The 25,483-nt window shown below is 37.1% G+C and overlaps 1 protein-coding gene across 2 annotated transcripts in view; it reads right to left on the minus strand.

Annotated features, from left to right (window-relative positions):
- Nucleotides 1–25,324, minus strand: part of hdac8 (histone deacetylase 8) — a 30,503-nt gene extending 5,179 nt beyond the window's left edge. The window contains exons 1-10 of one of the 2 annotated variants that reach the window (XM_048185043.1): nucleotides 25,093–25,324; nucleotides 24,801–24,853; nucleotides 24,589–24,719; nucleotides 22,813–22,954; nucleotides 22,444–22,556; nucleotides 20,254–20,331; nucleotides 18,344–18,452; nucleotides 18,053–18,225; nucleotides 16,545–16,639; nucleotides 2,717–2,822 (exon numbers count right to left, since the gene is read on the minus strand). In XM_048185043.1, the coding sequence (XP_048041000.1) occupies nucleotides 2,717–2,822; nucleotides 16,545–16,639; nucleotides 18,053–18,225; nucleotides 18,344–18,452; nucleotides 20,254–20,331; nucleotides 22,444–22,556; nucleotides 22,813–22,954; nucleotides 24,589–24,719; nucleotides 24,801–24,853; nucleotides 25,093–25,206 (1,114 nt within the window). In that variant the 5' untranslated portion in view covers nucleotides 25,207–25,324. Of the gene's footprint in view, nucleotides 1–2,716; nucleotides 2,823–16,544; nucleotides 16,640–18,052; nucleotides 18,226–18,343; nucleotides 18,453–20,253; nucleotides 20,332–22,443; nucleotides 22,557–22,812; nucleotides 22,955–24,588; nucleotides 24,720–24,800; nucleotides 24,854–24,969; nucleotides 25,050–25,092 lie in introns of those variants that run through there. The other variant, XM_048185044.1, reaches the window with a different exon arrangement.
- Nucleotides 25,325–25,483: the final 159 nt, after the last annotated feature.

The raw sequence follows: 25,483 nt of genomic DNA on the forward strand, positions 1-25,483 counted from the left end.
ACTATTACTTTATCACACACCGGATCATGGTGTTATTGTAAACTAAAAATAATACAATTAAAAACCATTCTCAATAATTGAAAAATAGCTGAAATAAAATTAGGTGATGTAAAATCATTAAGAACAAACAAATAGCATTGACCTAGCAAGTTAAACCAAGTTTAACACCAAGATTAATTTATGTACTCCAGAAGAATAAATCAATAACAACAACAACAACAACAACAACAACAACAATAACAAGCTCATCCATCCAGATAGCAAAACTGTTACTGTTATTTTTATTCCTTATGTTCTATTTTTTTAGTCTTCATTATGTAAAGCACTTTGAATTACCATTGTGTATGAAATGTGCTATACAAATAAAATTGCCTTGCCTTGCAAGAGGATTTTTTTGGTGAACAATACCTTTAATGTTAACATTTACAATACGTATCCTAACGCAGCAACCCACCAGTAGGCTGCCGTAGATACAATAAACTCTAGTTTTAATATTATTTACTGTAATACTTAAGTAAGTTAAAGTTAAAGGAGCTCAGAAATTGAGTCAATGTCCATAAATGTAGCTTTACTTTTGATTGGGTATTTGGATACTTTATACAACACTGCAAAAATAATATTAAAATAACACTAGCCTACATCACACTCTGAGTAAAGTGAAGGACTAGAGATGTATCAGCCAACAATCGGTATCGGCCGATAAAGTCTATTATCGTCACTATCGACAATCGGCCGATTGTTTAAAAACAGCCGATGATCAGGGCCGATTATATCCTGTCAATCAAAAGGGTGCGGAAAAAAAGTGTTCAGACTGCAACTCATACTGTGTGTGAAGAAAATCTCTCGTGTTGAATTTAGTTACCATGACAATGACGCATTAACAGTTAAAAATAGCGACGTTAAAGCAGGCTCTTTTTGACCCTATGAATCACCCATAGTTCAAGCCATTTTTTTTTTTTTTTTGCTACATCAAACATTATTTGTAGTGCCTCCCATCCAATAATCACAAAGAGCTTTGTGCTTTGTTACTTCTGATAAGAAATAAAGTCTGAGTTTTCAAATTCTGTCCATTTTATCACGAAATTCAAACAATAAATGGCGTTTTGACACTCTTAAATGTGAAGTGACACATCGCTGTAGCGCCTCAGTTCAGGCGGCAGATTAATACAAGTTATATCTTGAAAAACATGCATGAACATCAAAAGGTATGTTGAAAGATACAGTACACCTTACCAGAATGTCTCATGTAATCACTTTATCTGTGTTTCAACCACGGAAAGACGTCAATAAAACAGCTTGTGAATAATATGTCACATTTAAAGTTACCTCAGGAATGTTTTCCAATGTTCACAGTTTCTAAGTTAGCTATAACAAAAAAACTCTAGAGAGGAGCTTATTTACTCTTAATTATATATTTGAATAAATTTGCCATGAAGACAAGTGCTTATAAAACCTACCTTATGTGATACTAAGTTTTACACAAACATTTCAGATTTTATTTGAGTGTAATTATTATATCTGAAAATAAACATCAGCTGAATATAATACCTCTGTTGTTGATTGTAACCTCTAATATTATAGTGTACCAAATGAGAGGGTTCCCTGTATATAGTTTACAGCATTATTTGGGAGAGATTTTTTTTTTCCCTTAAGAAAAACCAAACTATCGCTATCGGCAGATATCATTCTGAATAATCGGCTATCGGTATCGGCAGAGAAATTTAGTGTCGGTGCATCTCTGTGAAGGACTGTGTGAAAAATAGGTTAGCTTCTCTAAATTACATTTCTTCTTATTCACAAACAATGCCAGTGTGTTACAATTCTGAACACTGCTTTTCCTTTTTCGCTGCCAGATTTTTGCCCATTCACACAGATGTTTGAATGAGCTCAAGAGGAAAAAACTTTATTTTATTACATCCAAAGGGCATTTGAAATGTTCTCAACATAGCTTTGAAACATGTTTTGAGTCATAAGACTTTTGTCCCTGAAGAAGGTGAAAAGGCAAGAGTTTGCCAAAACCTCAAATAAACATGAATAAACACACAGAGAGAGAGAGATGGAGAGGGAGAGAGAGAAAGAGAGAGAGAGTGTTCACGCACAATTGCGCAATAAAAATACACTAAGTGATAACTTAAAGGAAGAACAAAAAAACAAAACCTTGTGACAAAAGGGATTAAATAGATACTTTGTCAAGAAACATCTCATAAAAGTTTGGATAAGTGCGTGTCTGGGGGCCCTGCATGCACATGTGTGCAAATGTTCCTAGTTTAGCCTGTTCTCATTCTCATCCCAGCCTCTCTCTTGAGACTTCAGCTTCAAGTTCCTAAGAATGCTTTGCTTATTTGTTTACTGATGACTAGGAACATCAAACAGACATGTTTCTCTTTTCTACAGCTGAGGAGAGCCAGTCACAGGGGACAACTGTGGTTCGTTTAAAGGTCTTCCTGGTCACTGGAGGGGGGAGGGACACAAAGTTCTTGTGGAGGCTAGAGAGACAGCTGGAGGAATGAATGAATGAATGACTGACACCCCATCATACCCATCATCAACGGTTTTCCAAATAAACAGACCATTACTTTGAATATTTTAACCAGCTTAGAAATGGACAAAACTAATTCCATCTGTGGAAATGGTATTCAACTAAGTGTGGAGAAAGAGTGATATTCAGGTCTGGTGTTGTGTTTGGTGAGGTTCTGGTTGTTGTCATGGCAATTACCTTTGATGGTGTTGATGACCCGCTCCAGATGCTGGCTCTCGTTGCGGTCGGTTCGGCAGCTCGGGCTGATCTCCAGGGAATAATCTGGGCCGTATTCAGTGAAGTACTGGATTAGAGATAAAAAAAAAATAATAATTCAATTTAAAGTCAGCATGAAATCAAAACGGTCAGTTCTTTTTTCTTTTTTTTTAAATGGAAGACTGCAGTGTATATTATAAACAATTTATCCATGCACATCTTTTATTCTTTTTCTTTTTTTTATTTGTGTGTTATAAAAGACTTTAAATGAAAAATTATGAGCACCGTCTTGCTGCACCATGAATTTCCTCACAGGGATAGCTCTCCCAAAGATGAAAATTCTCATGGTGTTCCAAACCATTGGAACACAAATGAAGATATTTTAAAAAATGTTTTTCATCCATATAATCAAAGTCATTAGGGTGCAGAGTTGTTTAAGACCACATTGATAATAAGCAAAAACAGTTAAAACATTCCTCTAAATGTCTTCTTTGACTGTATGTTGCACAGAAGAAAGAAAGTCAAATGGATTTTTGGAACATTAAGGTGAGAAAATTTTTGGGCAAACTATCCCTTTAAATAATTATTAATTACAGAAATTTTGCTATCAATCAAAATGACATTATGTGTATGCTGCAAGCCAACGTTTCACAGGGTAGGACAGATCTCCAATCATTTCACTAACGACCTTATAATGTGATCAAGGTTTCCTTCAATAAAACAAGTCCTGTTTTTTGAGATTTTTCTCAGCAAGGAAGTAGCATATACTTGAGTAAATTTGGGAAGGTTTAGTCATACTTCAACTTTCTTCCAAACACACACACATATACATCAACTATCAATGCTGGGTAGCTATGCTCAGTTTATCTCACAGTGTTCTGATCCTTTAGATGGAGAAGGCAAGCCAAAAGCAGTTAAAGTTTTCCCTAGCATGAATTGCATCCGAACTACAATTAGTGATGCATTATGATTTTGGAATGGAAACTCTAGGGACTGGCAAAAAAAGACATATTGCCTTGCTTATTTGAAAAACACTGTCTGTATTGTGTTGGTGGGGTGTCTGGTGTTTAAACTGGATAGAGATCAGATTTGGTTGTATGTGTGTTACATGCATTAGCTCAACTCTGCTTTCAATTACTTCTCTTTTGTTTATCCGGCTTACCTCCGGTCCCAATGTGCTCCAACATGCTAGGGATTATACTACATATGCATGTGAATGTGTGCAGTTTTTTTTACGTGTTTTTACATACACACTCAAAAAAAATGTGTAAATAGGATGCACAATGATTTGTGCATGAGTACACATAATTAATTACAATTTAAAAAAAAAGAAAAAGAAAAAAAGAAATAGTTTAGCACCAAATACTCGTCCAGGAGAAGTTAAAGGTGCCTTAGATTGTTTTTTTACAAGATGTAATATAAGTATAAGGTGTCCCCTGAATGTGTCTGTGAAGTTTCAGCTCAAAATACCCCATAGATTTTTTTTAATACATTTTTTTAACTGCCTATTTTGGGGCATCATTAACTATGCACTGATTTTTTCAGCACGGCCCCTTTAAGAGATGCGCTCCTTCTGCCCCACGAGCTCTCGACTATAATACAGTGCATTTACAAAGTTCACACAGCTAATATAACCCTCAAATGGATCTTTACAAGATGTTCGTCATGCATGCTGTATGCATGCTTCGAATTATGTGAGTAAAGTATTTATTTAGATGGTTACGTTTGATTCTGTGTGAGTTTGAGGCTATGCTCTGTGGCTACAGCTAACATTACACACTGTTGGAGAGATTTATAAAGAATGAAGTTGTGTTTATGCATTATACAGACTGCAAGTGTTTAAAAATGAAAATAGCAACGACTCTCGTCTCCGTGAATACAGTAAGAAACGATGGTAACTTTAACCACATTTAACAGTATATTAGCAACATGCTAATGAAACATTTAGAAAGACAATTTACAAATATCACTAAAAATATCATGATATCATGATATGTTGTTCTTGGTTGCTTACCTTGTCTGTGCACAGATCCAGACGTTAATACTGCCTTTCCTTGTCTAATGCGTCGAATGGGCTGGCATTATGCAAATATTGGGGTCATACATATTAATGATCCCGACTGTTACGTAACAGTGGAAGTCTTTTAAACAAATGAGATTTACATAAGGAGGAGGAAACAATGGAGTTTGAAACTCAATGTATGTCTTTTTCATGTACTGAACTCTTGTTATTCAGCTATGACGAGGTAAATTCAAATTCTGATTCTAGGGCACCTTTAATGAATTAACGGCCTTAGGTGCATATATCCATAAACAGCTCAAAACTCCAATCCTTAAAGGGATAGTTCACCCGAAAATGAAAATTCGGTCATAATTTACTCACCCTCAAGTTGTTCCAAAGCATTATGCTGAACAAAAAAAGAAGACATTTTGAAGAATATGGGTAACCAAACAGTTGATGGGCCCCCTTGACTTCCAATGTATATTTTTTCCATACTATGGAAATCAACTAATTTCTCGAGTTTCGCATAGTTACAATACTTTATTAGTTACAATACTTTCAGTAAGCATTCCCACACGCGACACCACAGCATGCGACTTGTTTTCCCATGAATTCAGCCTAATCTGAAACAGCAGTGTTCACATCTCTGTGCATTGTTTAGTTTGGACCACAGTAAGATCACATTGGAACTTTATTTAAAGGGTTAGTTCACCCAAAAATGAAAATTCTGTCATCAACTACTCACATTCATGTTGTTCCACATACAACCTATAAGACTTTAGCTCATCTTTGAAACACAAATGAAGATATTTTAATGAAACCTGAGAGATTTCTGTCCTTCCATTGAGTCAATTTTACCATAACTCTGATGCTTCAAAAAGTTCATAAAGACATTGTAAACATTATCCATATGAATTGAATGGTTTAAACCAAGGAAGCTCAAACGTGCTTGACATGCGAAAACCAATGAGGTTTGTTCTCACGTGTAAAGAAAGTACAGGTTTAGCTTCCGTATACCATATTTGATGTGCTCCATCTATGTGCGTTGATCATTGTTTAAAGGTGCCAAAGAACATGTTTTTAAAAGATGTAATATAAGAATGTGTCTGTGAAGTTTCAGCTCAAAATACCCCATAGTTTTGGTTTTTTTAATGATTTTTTTTTAACTGCCTATTTTGGGGCATCATTATAAATGCGCCGATTCAGGGTGTGCGGCCCCTTTAATTCTTGTACTCCACACCCCAAGAGCTTGCGCTTGCCTTAAACAACATAAAAAAAGTTCACACAGCTAATATAACCCTCAAAATGGATCTTTACAAAGTGTTCGTCATGCAACATGTCTAATCGCGTAAGTACAGTGTTTATTTTGATGTTTACATTTGATTCTGAATGAATTTGATAGTGCTCCGTGGCTAACGGCTAATGCTACACTGTTGGAGAGATTTATAAAGAATGAAGTTGTGTTTATGCATTATACAGACTGCAAGTGTAAAAAATGAAAATAACGACAGTCTTGTCTCCGTGAATACAGTAAGAAACGATGGTAACTTTAACCACATTTAACAGTACATTAGCAACATGCTAACGAAACATTTAGAAAGACAATTTACAAATATCACTAAAAATATCATGTAATCATGGATCATGTCAGTTATTATTGCTCCATCTTTTCGCTATTGTTGTCGCTGAACTCTTGTTATTCAACTAATCCGAGGTAAATTCAATTTTTGAATCTAGGGCACCTTTAAATGTGTATACAAGCCTATGTGTCTCTTCAGAAGACACTTGATTTATATGGGTTACGTTTATAATAGCTGCTTTTCCACTGTCGGTCTGAACGGTTCTCATTGCATGCCATTCCATGCCGATCCGGGCCAGCTGGTACGGTTACGGTATCATTTTCCACTGTGGGGCTGATAACGGCCGCTCTTTGTAATGTAATATAAAAGCATCTGTCGTTGCATTGGTAACGCAACGGTTTACTTATGATATGAGATGCAAATAATGACCGCATTATGGAGGATGATTAGATATTTCTTTTAATTTTATTATTAATTTGTGTTTACGTCGCTCAAATTGAGCTTATCCAGCTACGGAGAAACTGGTAGCCAGGCAACAGACAAGTGACCAATCCTGTGTGGCGACATCACTTCAAGGATTCTACCAGCATGATTCAGCGCGGTTAGACAACCGTGCCAAGAACTCCGGGCTGAGAACGGTTTGTAATCGTGCCGTGCCGTACCAGGCTCCAGTGGAAACACAACTGGAACCGTTCCATACCATTCTAAGAACCGTTCGGCCCGACGGTGGAAAAGCAGCAAATGTCTTTATGAACTTTCTGAAGCATCAAAGTTTTAGAAAAATGGCCATTAAATGGAGGGACAGAAATCTCATCATCTGAGTTTCAAAGATGAACAAAAGTCTTATGGGTTTGAAATGACTTGAAGCTGAGTAACTGATGGCAGAATTTTGTTTTTGTTGTAGTTTGTACAACAATAGATGTAAAATAGATGACAAACTGCAAAGTTCATAAATAAAAGATAAAGTTGAGATAAAATTAGACTCAACAAGAATAAGGTCAATAACTCCCTCCTCAACAGAGCAGACCAAGAAGAAAAGAAAAGAAAACAATGATACGCTCAGAGTCAAAATATGACCGGCACTTCATTGTCTGCTTGACTGGCTCATCATAAAGGTGAGTTTAGGTTTCATCTCCTGACCTTTTGAACTTTGACCCCTTAAGCATCAACACCACCCAGCATCCATTATGGACTTCCCCAAAGCTCATTTCCAGCATTTATTCCACTCCGGAGTTCTGGGAGCCAGCTACTTCCCAGACGCAACAGCACAAAAAGTCCCACCCACAGAAGGAGATACAGAGGCCACACTAATTGTTACTGTTGTGGCATCACATGCTTTGTTCAAGACAGATGAGACTGGAGACATTACACTAACACCTGATTTTAAAGTCTGTAATCTTGAAAAAAATACAGTAAGTATTATGAAATCATAAGCTGTCATAACATTCACTGAAGCACCGAACACAGGGTGTATTATCTTAAGTAAATAACATGGGTGGATATACAGCATCTGCGCTGTCTGAAACGCTTCCCTTCTAGAACAGTCAGTACGTGCAGGCGGTAATGAGCCAAGCCAGTGCTGACAGTCTGTCTGTCTCGCACATTACAGTGAAGTACAAGACCTGGTTCAAAGGGCAAAACTACAGACAATGCAAACATAACACTACTGGCACTCACAACATCCTGTTGAACTCGGCATGAAAAAGCTGGCAGCCAATGAGAGCATGTGTACGTGCATCAAATAAAGATTTCTGAAAGAACATTTCACAAATTCTATATGTAGTAACATCACAACTTGAGATAAACCAGCTGAACTGTGATGGCAAGCTATCCTGCTGTGCATTATGGGTCCATACAAATCAATTTGCATGGGGAACTTGCTTGTATAAAACATTTCCACATTCACACATCTTTACTTTTCTCAATCCACTCACAGCTCCTCTAAAGGATCTGTGCTGTCTGTCCCTGTTCTGCCCAGTGGGGTCTTTACCCCTTCCTCAAGTCATTCAGACAGGACAGAAGACCTTACAAACCCTTTAGCACTGTTTGACTAGCGTAACCACAGCAGTCATCTATGAATGAACATGTAAACTCTGTGAGTTTGAGATCATGGGTGGAGTACCTCAGTTACTCACTGGTATGTTGAAGTTTGTCTGTAAGAGCCATTGCTTGTACAATAGGGGGAAGTGATGCAGATTGTCCATTTCTTGTAACCCCAATCTGAATTTTCATGTGAAATGAAGTTAAAGTCCCCCTGAGGTCAATAATCTTATCCCTTAAAACTCTTCTTTGTCATTTTCACCAAAATGACATATTTAAACATTTTTTCCTGTGAAAAAAATTCTTTATGCCTTAAAATAGCTTGAATGTAACTCTACACCCTTGCCTCATTTAGAATGCATGGATTAATGAATATGCAAATTAACCCTGCCTCCACTCGCTCACACCAGCTCAGAGATAAACTCTAACTGTTTAACTGAGGTAAACGCTACACAATGGTTTCGCTCTTTTCAACATCAGACACATAACGGTAAGTAATATGATTAGCCATTTGCTTTACTATGTTATCAAACAGCTAATAATGTGTTGCTAATGTCACACATACCATGTTCATTATGAATATTAAAAACACAACATAGACATATAAACAACATTAAAAACTTGATTTTCACCACAGGGAGTCTTTAAATAAAAGAAGAACATGAGAGAGAGAGAGAGAGAGAGAGGGGGGGGGGGGGGGGGGGACGTCTATCTGGCTGACTGACTGCAGGGGGGAAACAGAGCTCTGGGTGTTTGTTATTTCACTGGGCTGTGCTGAAAATAACTTTCCAGAAACAAGTGAAAAGAAGTTTTAAAAAAGCAGAGGATGTACAGATGTTGACTGGCCACAGAGCGGTGAGGGCTGTTTCCACCCGCAGACTGAGCCGAGTCCCTGACAGCACTCAAACAAAAACACAGCAAATTTCCTACCACTCGCTGATAAGATGTGACCAGAACAAAGCCACACGTTCCGAGTCTAGCCAAAATGGCCATCAACAGGGACTTTTTGTAGATTTAACCCTTTTTAGTCCTGTTAACCAGTACAGATAATGTTAAAAGGATAGTTCACCCAAAACATTTGTCATCATTCACCCTCATGTCCTTCCAAACTTGTATGACTTTTTTTTTTTATCTGCGAAACACAAGATGTTTTGAAGTTTTGGTGACCATTTTTCTTAAATTTGTATGGGGAAAAATGCAATTTCTCAAAATATATTTAATTTTCCACTGAAAATGGAAAGTCATACATGTTTGGATCAATATGACTGAGTAAATGACAGAATTTTCATTTTTAAGGGAACTATCTATCTCTTCACAGTTTATATAATGCAGCTATTTTTATTTTGCCAGTAAACAACAATGCCAAGTTCCCAACTGTGCAATCTTTATTCTGATTTCAGAGTTTTGCCTTTCTTAGAATAAAATACAGCTTTAGTCATACTGAGAAACAATGGTTCACCTATTAAGGTGAAATGTGCAAGTTTTTATGTTAAAATACTTAAATTACTGTTAAATAAAAAAACAACAACTATGAACTATTCAGTAATACAGTATTATTAGCATCTGCACTTCAAAAAAATACCATGAATAATTCTAGGTACAAATTGTTTTAATTTTTAGAACACACATTAGCTTCATTGAAATTAACAGGTTAAAATTTACAACACTGGGTAAATGCTGCATAATGGGGCCGGATGAAAAATTTATCTCTGACAGTAGGTGGAACTTAAAAAAAAAAACAGAAATATCACTGTAACCCCTGTAAACAAAGTTTTCTGTTCGACACAGAGAAGGAAGTCAAACAGTTTACATATTTAAAACTGCCATTTTTTTCCCCACAATGGTGCTTATCAAACAACCCCCAAATACCAAAAGACTTAATATGTATCATCTAACATTTTTTTTTACACTTATACACGTTTACATTTTAATCTGGACTATAATATGCCAGCCCAAGAAAGATATCTAGATATTGGTTAAAAAATGTTCTGATTTGTAATTATTGTTCTTTTGCACTTTAATCTGTTTGAAACATTTACTTGATACATTTTTATTGTGTATTGTTTTATTGTATTTAAGGGTGCCCTAGAACCCCTTTTCAAAAGATGTAATAAAAGTCTAAGGTGTCCCCTGAACATGTCTGTGAAGTTTCAGCTCAAAATACCCCATAGTTTTTTTTTTTTAATAATTTTTTTAACTGCCTATTTTGAGCCATTATTACATATGCAACGATTAAGCGTGCGGCCCCTTTAAATCTCCCGCTCCCCCGCGAGCTCTCAACTGCCTTAAACAGCAAACACAAAGTTCACACAGCTAATATAACCCTCAAAATGGATCTTTACAAAGTGTTCATCATGCAAACATCGATTCCTGTGAGTATAGTATTTATTTGGATGTTTACATTTGATTCTGAATGAGTTTAAGGCTGTGCTCCATGGCTAACGGGCTAATGCTACACTGTTGGAGAGATTTATAAAGAATGAAGTTGTGTTTATGAATTATACAGACTACAAGTGTTTAATAATGAAAATAGCGACGACTCTCTTGTCTCCGTGAATTCAGTAAGAAACGATGGTAACTTTACCACATTTAACAGTACATTAGCAACATGCTAATGAAACATTTAGAAAGACAATTTACAAATCATGCCAGTTACTATTGCTCCATCTGCCATTTTTCGCTATTGTCCTTGCTTGTTTACCTAGTCTGATGATTCAGCTGTGCACATCCAGACGTTTTGCCCTTGTCTAATGGCTTGAACATGGGCTGGCATATGCAAATATTGGGGTCATACATATTAATGATCCCGACTGTTACGTAACAGTCTGTGTTATGTTGAGATTCGCCTGTTTTCCAGAGGTCTTTTAAACAAATGAGATTTATATAAGGAGGAGGAAACAATGGTGTTTGAGACTCACTATATGTCATTTCCATGTACTGAACTCTTTTTATTTAACTATGCCAATATAAATTCAATTTTTCATTCGATGGCACCTTTAAATGTTTAAGGGATTTTTTTTTTATTTGAAAAAGGTTATTAAACTTGTTATTAAAAGGACAATACTGTTTGTTCAAGTTTATCTTCTTAACCTGTGTTTGTAATGTAATTTAGTACCGTGATAATATATCATGATAAAGTTTCAGCAATTATCGAGATGTGAAAATTTGATATGCCTAGGTCTACCTCAATCAATGCTGTGGGGCAGGAGTAACTGTTTATTGAATAATTTCAGGCAAAAGAAGTGTCTGGCAATCCTCTCTGGAATTCTATTCGGTGTCATTAGTGGCACAAAAATTACACACTTCACGTTTACACAACAACTTCAATTACATACTTCACCAGTGACACATCTTTAATTCCACAACAAGTTACAAATCTCAGGAACTTGTGTCTCATGCTGTATGGAGACCTTCACTACTTCTGTTGCTAACTAACTTTCTATTCTATTTATAAAAAAAAAAAGAAGAAGAAGAAGAAGAAGAAGAAGAAGAAGAAAATCCTGAGTCTCTGTATCTAGAGATGCTAATCACATCTCAATAAGCTAAATCTTGCCTGGGTTTAAGTCTTGTGACATGGTCCGATCAAATTTATTGAGACACTGAAGAGAGACATTTTGTGCAAATGGGTTTAAATAAATCTGTATTGACACACTGCTGTCTTGCATTAAAAAGAGAAGATGGTGCCTATAATGCCAACAATGGAGTTTATTTAAACCAACATCAGGGCTGTCTTGGACCAAGCACAGCACAAGCTTTTCCAATTCATCAGCTTCTTAAAGAGAAACAATTCAGGTCTAAATAAAAGGCCCTGCATTTTTTTTCTGGGTCTCTCCCTTGTGAGAGGACTGTCTATATTAGCCTCACTTTTTCATCTCTCTGTGTCTGTGACAGGGCCTGAATGAGCTCGTTGTATGCCTCCACTCCAGTCTGTCTTCATTGTTTGCAGTCCTGGCAGGGCAGAACCCAGACTGAGCCGCCTCTGAGTCTCAGCAGCTGGACTGGCTCGAGGAGAGAGAGAGAGCGAGATTGCACAGGTACAAAGTGCTTCTTGTTCCACCTCTCGTTTCCCAGCTTCTTCTATGCTGCAATACTCTTCTATCTTTTTTTATACCCCCATTGGTGGATGCCTCTCTGTCTTTTAACAGCCTTATCGCTCTCTCTCTGTCTCTCTCCCTCCCTTCTTTGTCTTTATGGACTCACACTAGAGTTAAATGGTGTTTTGTTTGGCTGGGATGGACACACAATAATAGTGCTGGTGAGGAGATGGGGGTTCCTCTCTCTAAGAAGGGAGGAGAGAGTTTCATGCTTTGAAAAGCCGATGGAAGGAACAATAATGGAAGAGAAGCTATAGAGAAAGAGGAATAAGAAAGAGATGAGGAGAAGGGGGAGAAAGAATGGTGGTCCTAAAACTCTAAATGTGTTGGGGAGCGACAGGCTTGAGTTCTTAGGGAAGGCTGGTTTATATGGTCATCATATGCACGTCTGGGACTAAATAAATGATTTCAACATTATAGTGAATAGAATAGAATAGACCATGTACACTACAAGCTGAAATAAAAATAACTCAAGTTTTAGGGTTTAAAGTGCCCAAGAATGCTTTTTCACAAGATGTCTAAGGTGTCCCCTGAATGTGTCTGTGAAGTTTCAGCTCAAAATACCCCATAGATTTTTTTTAAATTAATTTTTTTAACTGCCTATTTTGGGGCATCATTAACTATGCACTGATTTTTTCAGCGCGCCGCCCCTTTAATTCGCGTGCTCCCTGCCACACAAGCTCTCGATTATATTACAGCACATTTACAAAGTTCACACAGCTAATAATAACCCTCAAATGGATCTTTACAAGATGTTCGTCATGCATGCTGCATGCATGCTTCGAATTATGTGAGTAAAGTATTTATTTTGATGTTTATATTTGATTCTCTATGAGTTTGAGGCTATGCTCTGTGGCTAATGGCTAATGCTACACTGTTGGAGAGATTTATAAAGAATGAAGTTGTGTTTATGAATTATACAGACTGCAAGTGTTTAAAAATGAAAATAGCGACGGCTCTTGTCTCCGTGAATTCAGTAAGAAACGATGGTAACTTTAACCTCATTTAACAGTACATTAGCAACATGCTAACGAAACATTTAGATAGACAATTTACAAATATCACTAAAAATATCATGCTATCATGGATCATGTCAGTTATTATTGCTCCATCTGCCATTTTCGCTGTTGTTCTTGCTTACCTAGTCTGTTGATTCACCTGTGCAGATCCAGACGTTACTGGCTGCCCTTGTCTAATGCCTTTCATAATGTTGGGAACATGGGCTGGCATATGCAAATATTGGGGGCGTACATATTAATGATCCCGACTGTTACGTCACAGTCGATGTTATGTTGAGATCCGCATGTTTTCCGGAAGTCTTTTAAACAAATGAGATTTACATAAGAAAGAGAAAGCAATGGAGTTTGAAACTCAATGTATGTCTTTTCCATGTACTGAACTCTTGTTATTCAACTATGCCAATGTAAATTCACATTTTTAATCTAGGGCACCTTAAAAATACAAAAGTTTTGAATTACAAAATGTTTTTCAAAACTATTTGGGTGGAAATGCTGCCAAGATACAATGTTACTGCCCATTTGTCAAGTTAATATAGAATTTATTAGTGTCTTATAGGCCAACAACTTTCAAAAGTAAGGTACTTTACTTTTTGTAAGGTACTGACTGAAGATTATTTGAGCTGAATTGTGTGAACACTGGACAAGCTTTCTTCTGGAAGGAGTAGTAAATAGTTTTCAATAAAAGTCACAATGGATGATAAGCAATATGGACAACACTGACAAACAGACTTGAATGAACTCCAAATCACCCAAAGAATATGAAGAGCACTGACCATGTCCCTACAAGGATTTCAAAGGTTACAAAGCATCTCACAAAAGTCATATAATATACGACTAGGTTATTACTGTATTTTTTCACATGCATTTTACAGCAATCAATCCATCAATCAATGCAGTAGACAGGGAAAAAATATACACTGTTCAAAAGTTTGGGGTCAAGTTTTTTTTTTTTTGTTTGTTTTTTTTTTATTAATACTTTTATTCAGCAGAGATGAATTACAACTTGCATCAAAAGTGACATTAACGCATTTATATGTTACAAAACATTTCTCTATTTTAAATACATGCTGTTCTTTCAAACTTTCTATCCATCAAACTGTTTTCAGTTGTGATAATAAATGTTGAGCAGCAAATCAGCATATTAGAATGATTTCTGAAGGATCACGTGACACTGAAGACTGGAGAAATGATGCTGAAAATACAGCTTTGCCATCACAGGAGAATATTACATTTTAAAATATATTCAAATAGAAAATGGTTCCTGTACAGGTCAGGTACTGTATATTTGATCAAATAAATGCAGCCTTGGTAAGCATACATGACTTCTTTAAAGGGTTAGTTCACCCCAAAATGAAAATTGTCATGATTTACTCACCCTCATGTCGTTTCAAACCCATAAGACTTTCATTTATATTCAGAACACAAATGAAGATCTTTTTGATGACAGAATGCGGTCAGATTTCCTTCTATAAAATGCCTTTGCAACTACTACTTTGATGCTTCAAAAACTTCATAAAGAGATTGAAAAACTAATCCATATGAATCAAGCGGTTTAGTCCAAATTTTCTGAAGAGAATCAATCACTTGTTATGATGAACAGATTTAATTTAGGCTTTTACTCATGTAAACATTGATACATGCGAACATAAGCAGAAGCTCAACCGAACATCAACATCAATAACACACAAGAACAAAGCCTCTTCCGGAAGTTCAAACGGACGTAAAGCGTAACCAATGAGGTTCATTCTCGTATATGTTACGCAGTACGTTTGAGCTTCCAGAAGAGCTTTGTTCTTGTGCGTTATTGATGTTGATGTTCGGTTGAGCTTCTGCTTATGTTCGCTGATCAATGTTTACATGAGTAAAAGCCTAAATTAAATCTGTTCATCATAACAAGTGATTGATTCTCTTCAGAAAATCTGGACTCAACCACTCAATACGAATTAGTTTTCCGATCTCTTTATGAACTTTTTGAAGCATCAAAGTGGCAGTTTCAAAGGCAGTCTATAGAAGTAAATCTGACAGCATTCTGTCATCAAAAAGATCTTCATTTGTGTTCTGAAGATGAACGAAAGTCTTACGGGTGTGGAATGACATGAGGGCGAGTAATTAATAACAGAATTTTCATTTTGGGGTGAAGTAACCCTTTAAAAAACATTAAAAATAATGACTGACCCCAAGCTTCGGAATGGTAGTGTACAAGAGAAGTCCATTTAAGAGCCTTTCAAAAAAATGGCACTAGTAAAACATCTAATAAATTTTTCAAAAAATTTTGAATTACAACTGCTCTCAATGGAGGAGAATGCTTTATAGAACTAAATGGTGAAATTACTCCCAGCGGGAGCTATTGATCTCTAGAGTCAATTACAGTTTAGCCATCATTACTGTGCAATACTTTATATCCTACAGAACAAAGAAAATCCCTGATTTACCCATCTGAATCAAGTATTCCAGATAGCTCAAATCTCTTCAATTGTATTAATCATCATCACAACCATCACTGTCATTAACGAACACCCTGACAATTACCTACACTGCCTTATTTGGTTGCTTGCCCTATGGAGAGGTCATGTCAGCTGAAACAAGGGCATCTTTTATTGCGGTGACCATGAAAGCGCTCTCTATAAACATTAAAAGTCCTTCTTTGTGAGTAAGAATAAAAGAGAGATATCAAACTCTCTCAGATCAACCAGAAGGCCTTTCCATCCCTTCATCTCTCCTCAGAAGCTACTCAAAAAGAATGGAAAATGCTCTTAAAAAGACTTGCTCAGAATTGGGTACACACATTCTCTTTCTCTAAGGAATGAGAAAGAGGAGAGAGGGGGCATAAACAGTTGAGGAAAGAAAAGCACAAGTCCCTCTCAGTCAACCGGTAGGGACAGAGTAGTATTGTTAAGACCCCTTCACTGGTGTGCACACGCACGCCCCCCCACTCCATGAAAACAAACCCGGTTATTGAGAGGTGCTTGGACATATTTGATTAGACCGGGTGACTCAGCAGGAATGGAAGAGGAAGAGGAGGAGAGAGTGGGGTTTTTAGACAGCTGCTGAAAGAAGAGAGGGACAGGGTCTCACCTCATGGTCTGGGATCTCAGAAGACAGAGTCTGTCCTAGGACGGTCCCCGTTAGATAGGTCCAGCAGCGGGCAGTATTGGCAAGGTTATAACCGCCTGAGAGAGGCAGATTTGTATATGCAGAGAGAAAAGGAGAGAGAAGCAGGATTGAAGTCAGCAAAAAGGCTTCATTGTACTAGTGTAATTACTACCTTTCATCTAGAGCTTGGCTAGGCAGGTCTGCAGCTTAGAGCTCATTTCAAAATGGGCTAAAATCACAAAAGTTCACTTTCTTCTCTCAGCCCAACCCCCCGCCCTGGCCGTAACAACACACTAATAAACTTTTTGGCCGAGTCAGAAAGCTGGCAACAAGGACAGAAGATGGAGTTGTCCGTGTTAAGACACAGAGGAAGAATAAACTGAGGCAACACTGCTTACACCGTCTGTTGTTTTATGTTTTAAGAAAAATTAATAAATAAAATAAAAATTCTGTCACCGTTTACTCACCCTCATGACGTTTAAAACCCATAACATCTAAACACAAATGAAGATAATCTAAAAATCTAATAAATAGTTAATTTTATATCTCTCATCATTTTTGCCCATCCACTGAAAGTCTACGCAACCAAATTTTGCATGCTTCAGAAAGTACAAAAGGACATTGTCAAAGTAATTCTTATGAATTGAGTGGTTTAACAGAATTACGGTAACTAATTTAATTTAGGCTTTTATTTACATATAACATTGCACAACACATAATTAGAAGACTAAATGAAATCTGGTCATCATAATAACTAAGCGAACAGGTCTCTTCAGAAGACATGGATGAAACTGGTGGATTCATATGGATTTGTGTTTCGAAGATGAACAAAAGTCTTATGTGATTGGAATGTCATGACGGTAAGTAATTGATGACAATTTTCATTTTTAGATTTTAAAGGTGCTAAAGAGGATCTTTTCGTCGACTGAGAAACCAAAGACTGTTAGTGAGTTTTTGAAATGAGCGCATGCGTAAGAACAACCCCCCTCCTTCACAGCTCATTTTGAGGGAACGCCTCCCAAAACTCGTGCACAAGTATTGGAACACGAGTGTTTACCACCGGCATTCTCTGTGTCGTGTTAGTGGATTCATTATGTCGGACTCACCGCAGGTAACTAATCTGCAGTTGTTACTCCTGTCTCCTGACAAAAACATTGCATGCGGCGCCTGTGGAGTGTGGAAAGTTACTGGAGCGCGCAGCCGCGCTCGTCTCTCACAAGGAACGTCATGGCAGTGATTGACAAGCCAGAGGGCCAATCGTTTACGCGATAATCGCGTAAACGATTGTCTGATGTTTTTAAGGCCCTACCTCGTGCACAGATGATGTATATTAATATTATTCCTTTAAGTGCACCTAATAAATAGTCTTTTATCAGTTAGTAAAGACAGTTTCAAGTAATATTGCAAAAATGTATAAAACAAAACATCCTCTTTAGCACCTTTAAGAGATTAAGAGCATAATATAGTTCAACAAAACCAATGACACACACCTCCTCCTAGTAGCAGAGTGGGTAACTCCCAGCCCAGTATATAGTTTAGACACTTTCCAACTCCAACAGGAGTCATATTGAAGGAGCACATGGGGTCTCCTGCCATTGTGTCCGCTCCTAGTTGCATCACAACTGCTTCAGGGTTAAATAGAGCTTTTACTTCCTGCATCACACTGAGAGAAAAACAAAAAAAGAAATAATGCCTATGTTTAAATGACACTGAACCACAGGGAAAAACAAAACATTGCAAGGAACTTGATTGGATTGGCTGGTTATTGGCTCTTTACAGACCTGGTGAAGATCTGGCAGTACCGATCATCACGTATGCCATCCTCAAAGGGGACGTTAACAGCGTACCAGCGTCCTTTACCCAGCCCAGTGTCAGTCACATCACCTGTGCCTGTAAAATAAATAATTATGTTAGCCAAAAGTTAGTCTCTTTGGTCATTCATATCATTGACAAAACTGATGTCTGGGCCAGTATGAATTATCTACTTCACGCTTTACTGAGAAGTGACCATTCAAAAGTTTTGGGTCATTAAGTTTTTGTTGTTGTTGTTGTTTTCATTTAATTTAATAATTTTAGTCAGCAAGGATGGACTCATTTGCTTAATGTGACAGCAAATACATTTATAATGTTACAAAAAAATTCTACTTTACATAAATGTGGTTCTATTGAAATTTCTATTCATCAAAGAATCCTGAAAAAAATGCCATCTATCTTTGCTATCACAAAAATATATTAATTTTTAAAATATATTAAAAAAGACAAAAGTTATTTTAATTGTAATAATATTTTACAATATTACTGTTTTTACTTTATTTTTACAGCATTGGTGAGCATAAGAGACTTCTTTCAAAAAGTTATATCTTAACTTTTGAAAGGTAGTGTACTTTCAGATGAAGCTGTTGCAAAGGATATTACACACTCAAAGATTTTTTTTTCTTTGCTTTTTTTTTGCTGCTTGCTTATTTTTTCTAGAATTCTTGAACACTTTGTCATAAGGTAATTTCATGGTGTGCAGTTAATTGAAGTTTGTAAAACAGATGCTTACTTAAACCAATTGTGTTGGGACTGCATGAACATATTTCACTGCTATTTCCATACCATTGGTGAAACTGTGCAGGGGATTTCCAGTTCCCAGCATGCTATGCATAGAACTGGACCATGAGAGAAAATCATGAAATGAAGTGTTATTTTATGTGTTTTTGATGATGAAAAATTGGGAGGAACTTAATGTTCTGTTATGTTTAGGATTGGATTTTCAGGGGTTACCACTGCGGTGAAGAGTGGAGCATCTGCTAAGCGTTAATGTATATGAATAATGTATGCGTATGACTACGCTTTACTCAAAGAGCAATTACTGTGCAGATGCAAGTGCAGTATTAGTCTCTTATTCCTTGCATGAGTATGGTTGAATAAAAGTATGTGCACAATTGGGGCAGTTGTGGCCTAATTTTTAGAGAGTCAGTCTGGTAACCCGAAGGTTGGGGGTTCGATTCTCAATACTGACTGAGGAAATGACTGAGGTGCCCTTGAGCAAGGCAACTAACCCCCCAGTTTGCAGTGTGTGTGTTCACTACTCATTACTCCCAATGTGTGTGCACTAACTTGGATGGCAGAGGACAAATTTCAAGTATGGGTTACCATACTTGGCCTTCACATGTCACTATACTTTATTAGCAAGTTAAGAGATTCAGTTGGGTAATTTTGACAGTTAGTCTAATTTTATTGCATTTTACTCAATTCAGTCAGATTTCCACTACAAGTATCTGGAGCAGAGTTCATAATTTCATTTAATATTAAGAAAATCTATTCCAAGTGAGTCCACATGTGAATTATTGTTTTGAATGTGTCATTTTTGTGAAGATCAATTGGAAAATGTGTGGCAAAAACAAGCCAATAAAAATCATTAAGTAAATAATAATTCAGTTATCTTGTAATACTTAAATATCCTGCCATCATAGCGCATTTGCTCAGTTACCTTTCCAAGTGCTATTGTTAAACTACTGAAGGGGCTCTCAGAGTCTCCAAGAAGCCACAGAGCTCCAGTCTCCGTTATCAGCTGGGTAATCAGACTCTGGGCGCTGGAGTGGAGCCTGCAGCTCCAGCTCTGGCATGGCTTGAAACATGACTGTCAATTAAGGGAATTAAAAGACGTGCTGGTCTTCACTGAGGCGTAGAGGCATGCAGAACTAACCTGGAAAGAAGCCAGGGGAGAACTTGTGCAGAGACACTGTCATGACTTTAGAGGTGAAGCTGAAAGCATCCTCCACACCTGGAGAGGAAACAAGGATGTATAATGAAAGGATATTAAATCAGGTCCAAGTAAAAGCACAGAGGAAGTGCCTTTTTGCACTGATGGATTTGTACTCTAATAAAGAAATAACCAGAACCGGTAATAGTTTAATACAAACAAGGAATATGACCTACTACTATCTAAACATCTGGGTCAATGACAAATAAAATATTCTACAATCAAGAACTTTTAAACTATTGTAAATTTGTTCCGGGGAAACAAAGCTATGCATTTCTGTAAAAAAAATATCCATATTTAACAAGTTATGAAGTAAAATATCTAGCTTCCACCAGACCGCCTTCCATATTCAACTTAGGAAGAAAGCGCAATGCCTCTTGCAGTTCAAAAAGCTTACGCTACGTCCTATGCCTTCCCTATTCAACTTACGGAAAAAGATTAACTGACACGATGCCAGTTCCGTTTTTTTTCGTTACTTGAATACAGAAGGCGGTCTGGCGGAAGCTAGATATTTTACTTCATAACTTGTTAAATATTGATTTTTTTTTTTTTTTACACAAATGCATCGATTCACTTCAGAAGGCCTTTATTAACCCCAGGGAACCGTGTGGAGTATGTTTATGATGGATGGATGTGGATGGATGCAGTTTCTTCAGCTTCAGCTTCACTGCCATTATAAAGCTCGGATGCGTCGGGATATTCCGATTGTGTTCATCAGAAAGAAGAAGTCATATACACCTAGGATGGCTTGAGGGTGAGTAAAGCTTGGGGTAATTTACATTTGAAAGTGAACTAATCCTATAAGGGTCCTTTCTATAACATTTCGTGTTGTATGTTTTTATTTACTGCATGCATTGGCGGTAACACATGACTTTAAATTGGTGGACAAAGGTTTTTTTAAAATATTTATTAGCAGTTTTGTTAAAATGCATTTTTCTCCTTCTTAAAACTTAAAAAAAAGATGCTTTCACTTTGTAATATCAGACTGTTGCATCACCCTGACCCAGTGTTTAAAGGTGGGGTATGTACTTTTTCAACAACGCTGTTGGACATTGATGATATTTGAAAACAACCCAAACAAACCTACCCCTCTCTTCATTGCTCTGCCTCCAAAACTCACCCTCCAATCCTAACCACCCTGCTCTGAGCTGGTCTCGAACCCCGGCCCGTCCGCTGCTGGCGGGCAAGGCGAGTTCACTGACAATGACGCTAAACACTGTATTCTCTAGCAGTCGTCAGTGTGCAGTAGTTAACTTGCACAACTCTCACTATCTGGCCACTGTTGCACATGCAATGTGAGTGGATGTTCGTTCGTTTATCACAGCTGACACACAATAAAATGCTTCACCAAAAAATAAAGGACAGATGATGAATGAACGACAAGGAAGCACAAAAAATGAACGTACAGTACACAAGAGTAAATACAAAGAGTTTGTTGTTAGTCGCAAACAGCACAGCAGCTCCTGAAAATCAATGACACTCAAACCCAGTTTTACTCACATGTGAAGCGGAATCAAAGCAGACTCTGCGTCTGTTTTCAGGCCTTCCCACTTAGCTCTCTCCAGCGCTGGAAAGCTTTTCTAATATTAACATGGGACCTAAAGAGCGCTTGCCCAGTCATAAGCCTTAATACTTAATACTTAATAATTCCAGTGATAATCTTTTGAGCTGTTTTGTATTGAGTCTCATCATCTCTCTTTCTGTTTTTTTTTCTGTTTTTTTCTTCAAATCTCCCTCTTGCTCATTCTGTCTCCTCGACCGTCGAACGCTCCCTAACGCTGATTGGTTAGACATTTGTTGTTGGTGTCGGCCTGACTAACTTCCAAACAGCGTTGTTGAAAAAATACATACCCCACCTTTACAAATTTAAGAAACACTTATCATAGAAAAGTTGTATATTCAAGCCATTGAGTGTATTAATTTATGAATATCCTAATTTCCCTCCCCAAAAAAAAGAGTGTCATGTCACTGACCCATCTAACACCTAACATTCACACTTGCTGTTAATGTGGATTTGGAAGTCAGATATAAATCTAAAGCCAATTTGTGAATTATTTGTGGAAAAGAAGGATGTTAAATGCTATTAACGACATTAACAGGTTGTTATGGTTATTGTTTAGGAAGTGTTATTACCATCTCCATGGTGAAGGTCCACATCCACATAGAGAACTCTCTCATACTTCTCCCGCAATTTGAGGATTCCAAGAACAGCGTCATTCACATAACAGAACCCAGATGCTTCATCCCTTATATAACGACACATATTCAATCAGCTGCTCCAGTGACCCACTGAACAATGTCATACACGTATATAAACATTCATCTATAATAAACACGTTTTACAAAAACTAAACACTAACAATCTCTTCCGCAAACAAACTGTGACAAAAATGTGAACTTGGTTTAAACAGTAAACAGGCTAAAGATGACACTGGCATCTCAATGATTGATGTGGAGGTGAAACAAAAGAGAGTGGGCACAAGGCCTGTTGTGCGGTATTACTTCTTGGCGTGATGCCACCCTCCGGCCCAGTTGATGGCCACATCACACTTTCCATCCAGCAGATTCTGGGCAGCAGTCAGAGTGGCTCCTCCAACGGCAGCTGCGTAATCAAAAATGCCTTCCACCACCGGACAGTCATAGCCTGAAAAAAAAAAAAAGAGCGTCAAGAGGGGGGTTTGATAACACAGAGAGACAATGGGATGGGGTGTAGAGAGGAAAGTGAGAGGAAAGATAGTCTGTGACGGGGAGGGAGGGTGAGAAAGAACAATAAACACTGAGCTACATTAAAATAGATCTTTTGGCAAGAGCCTTGTTTCCCCTTCAAAAACAATAACACTGTTCTCTACCCCTGGAGATTAGTATGAAGTGTCAGTTGTCAGGCATTTAAATTACACATGGCCATGATCCAGTACACAAATTAAACACTGATTATAATAACTGGAAATTCTGAGAAAGATTCAAGTATAATACTGCCCACTGCTGTAGGCAAAAGGGCACTGCATGCACTTTTTTTTTTTTTTTTTTTTTTAAACACAAGGGACACTACTGGCTTGGTTGACTATATGACCAAAAGTGTATGGAAACCTACTTCTAATTCAGAGAGGTTTAAACATGGGGGGGGTGTTAGGTGGTCCGCAAAAAATGTAAGAGAAAAAAATATTTTTAAGGATGTCTAATTAAACATGTTAATAGTTTTTTCCGTAAGAAAAAAAAAACCTGAATATAGTTTTATATGATAAACTAAAAAATGCAGTTATGGCAGTAGTTCTTGAATCTGAGACTTTCCCTGGTATTTCTGGTGTAATGATGACAAAGCTGCTTGTACTTATTAGCAGAAACTAGGAGCATCAATATATTGTCATCTTGAAGCCCCATGGAAGGTTGCTGAGACCCCCTAGTTGAGAACCACTGTTTTATGACAATAATCTCTGCAAACTGCTGAGTAACTAAATTCATGCATTTAACAGTTTGAACTGAAAATATCACATTATTAGGTTTATTAACCTTAATAATGGGTTAAAAATATACTATAATGTACTGTATAATCCAGATATTTTAAAAAATAAAATACAATTATTTAATTTAGCAAAAATTATGTTGTATTTCTATCACATTTTTTTAATAACATAGTAGAATTGTATCTTTTCACATGAAAATATATAGCTGCCTTTATATATTTAGGAATGGGTTATCATATTTTGGGGTCCTTGGAATCAAAAGGTTTGAACTTGGGTAAAGTTGGTTTTATATTCGCACATTCGGACATCCGTATTCAATAGCCTTGTTAATCACATTACATTGGACATTCAGTGGACATTCACAAGTATATATGCCATTAAAAAAAACTTGCCTATTTTGATCGACTGCGAAAAATGTTTTAAGTTGACAATTGTTGGTTGTCAATATCATATCGCTGCTTAAAATTCGCAAACATTAATTTATTGCACATTTATTGGAAAGTCTGAATTTATCAGAAGTCCGAATGTGCGAATATAAAACCAACTTTACCGAAGTAAGGTTTGAAAACAAAAAAGTTTATGAAACCCAGTTTATGAAGATGAAGCCAAAAGCTGTGTAATTGCCTAATCTGCCCAACATCAGTCCCTGACCTCACTAATGCTTGTCAATTCCAAGCATAAGTGAGCCAATTCCTACAGCCGACATCCCATGGAATATCTTCTCAGAAGAGTAAAAGCTGACAGCAAAAGGTGTCCATATTGGTTTAAAAAAATATGCTTGATCATCTGAATTCAGGTCTATTGAAACAAGTCTCACCCAGTCCAAAGTCAGCAGACTGAGGGTCATCATTGTCCCCATCCTGGCTGATCTTGTGCAGGTGCTGTAAGTAAGAGTCTGTGTGAAACACAGACATCTCCTCTATTGAGGCCACATGTGGCTTAACCACTCTACAACACACAAAACATTTTAACAACATAAATTTACGTATTAGAAAATACATATTTAAAAGAAGATGATGTCAGTTGCACCTCATGTATTTCAATAAGTCATACGCCTCAATCAGTGAATGCACCATACTCGCCTGTGAGAGAAAGAAAGAAAGAAATTCATGGTACATTCATGTACTATGGTATTTACATGATACTCCAAAGTAACGTTACTTCAAAGAATACCACGACGATGTCTAAAACATAGTACTTTTTCGTTAGTACCCAGTCAAACGCGACTCCATTTGAATTATTTAAGTCTCTGTATGTTAGTATGAAGCCAGAGGTGTGTGTGTGTTGTGTTTGGGAGTGTGTGAAGTGCAGTTCATCTCACCCGGTTTGGCACTTTAGACAGTGAGTCACATGTCTGGATATATTCCGGACTGTAAACATACACCACACTGCGATTTCTGCTTTTGTCATTATTACTGTCGCTTTTATCACTCATTTAAAAAGAAACTATTAAAATCAAAGCTCCTCTTAAACCGATACAGAGCTTTTCGGTGCGCTCTGGCTGTCCTGACAATGAACGTTACAACAATAATCGTCCGTTATTTCAAAATAAAAGTCCCGATTTGTTCTTTTCAAGATAATGTAATGATGTTTGTCAAGATAACGAGCTGATTTTGGCTTCTCTTCGGATGGGAAACAGCAAAAATGACAAATGTCGGAATAATTAAATAAGTAAAATAAGTGTATTTAAATTTAATTTTTATTCAGTTGTA

This window comes from Megalobrama amblycephala, linkage group LG3 (genome assembly GCF_018812025.1).
Source record: "Megalobrama amblycephala isolate DHTTF-2021 linkage group LG3, ASM1881202v1, whole genome shotgun sequence".
Taxonomy (NCBI): domain Eukaryota; kingdom Metazoa; phylum Chordata; class Actinopteri; order Cypriniformes; family Xenocyprididae; genus Megalobrama; species Megalobrama amblycephala.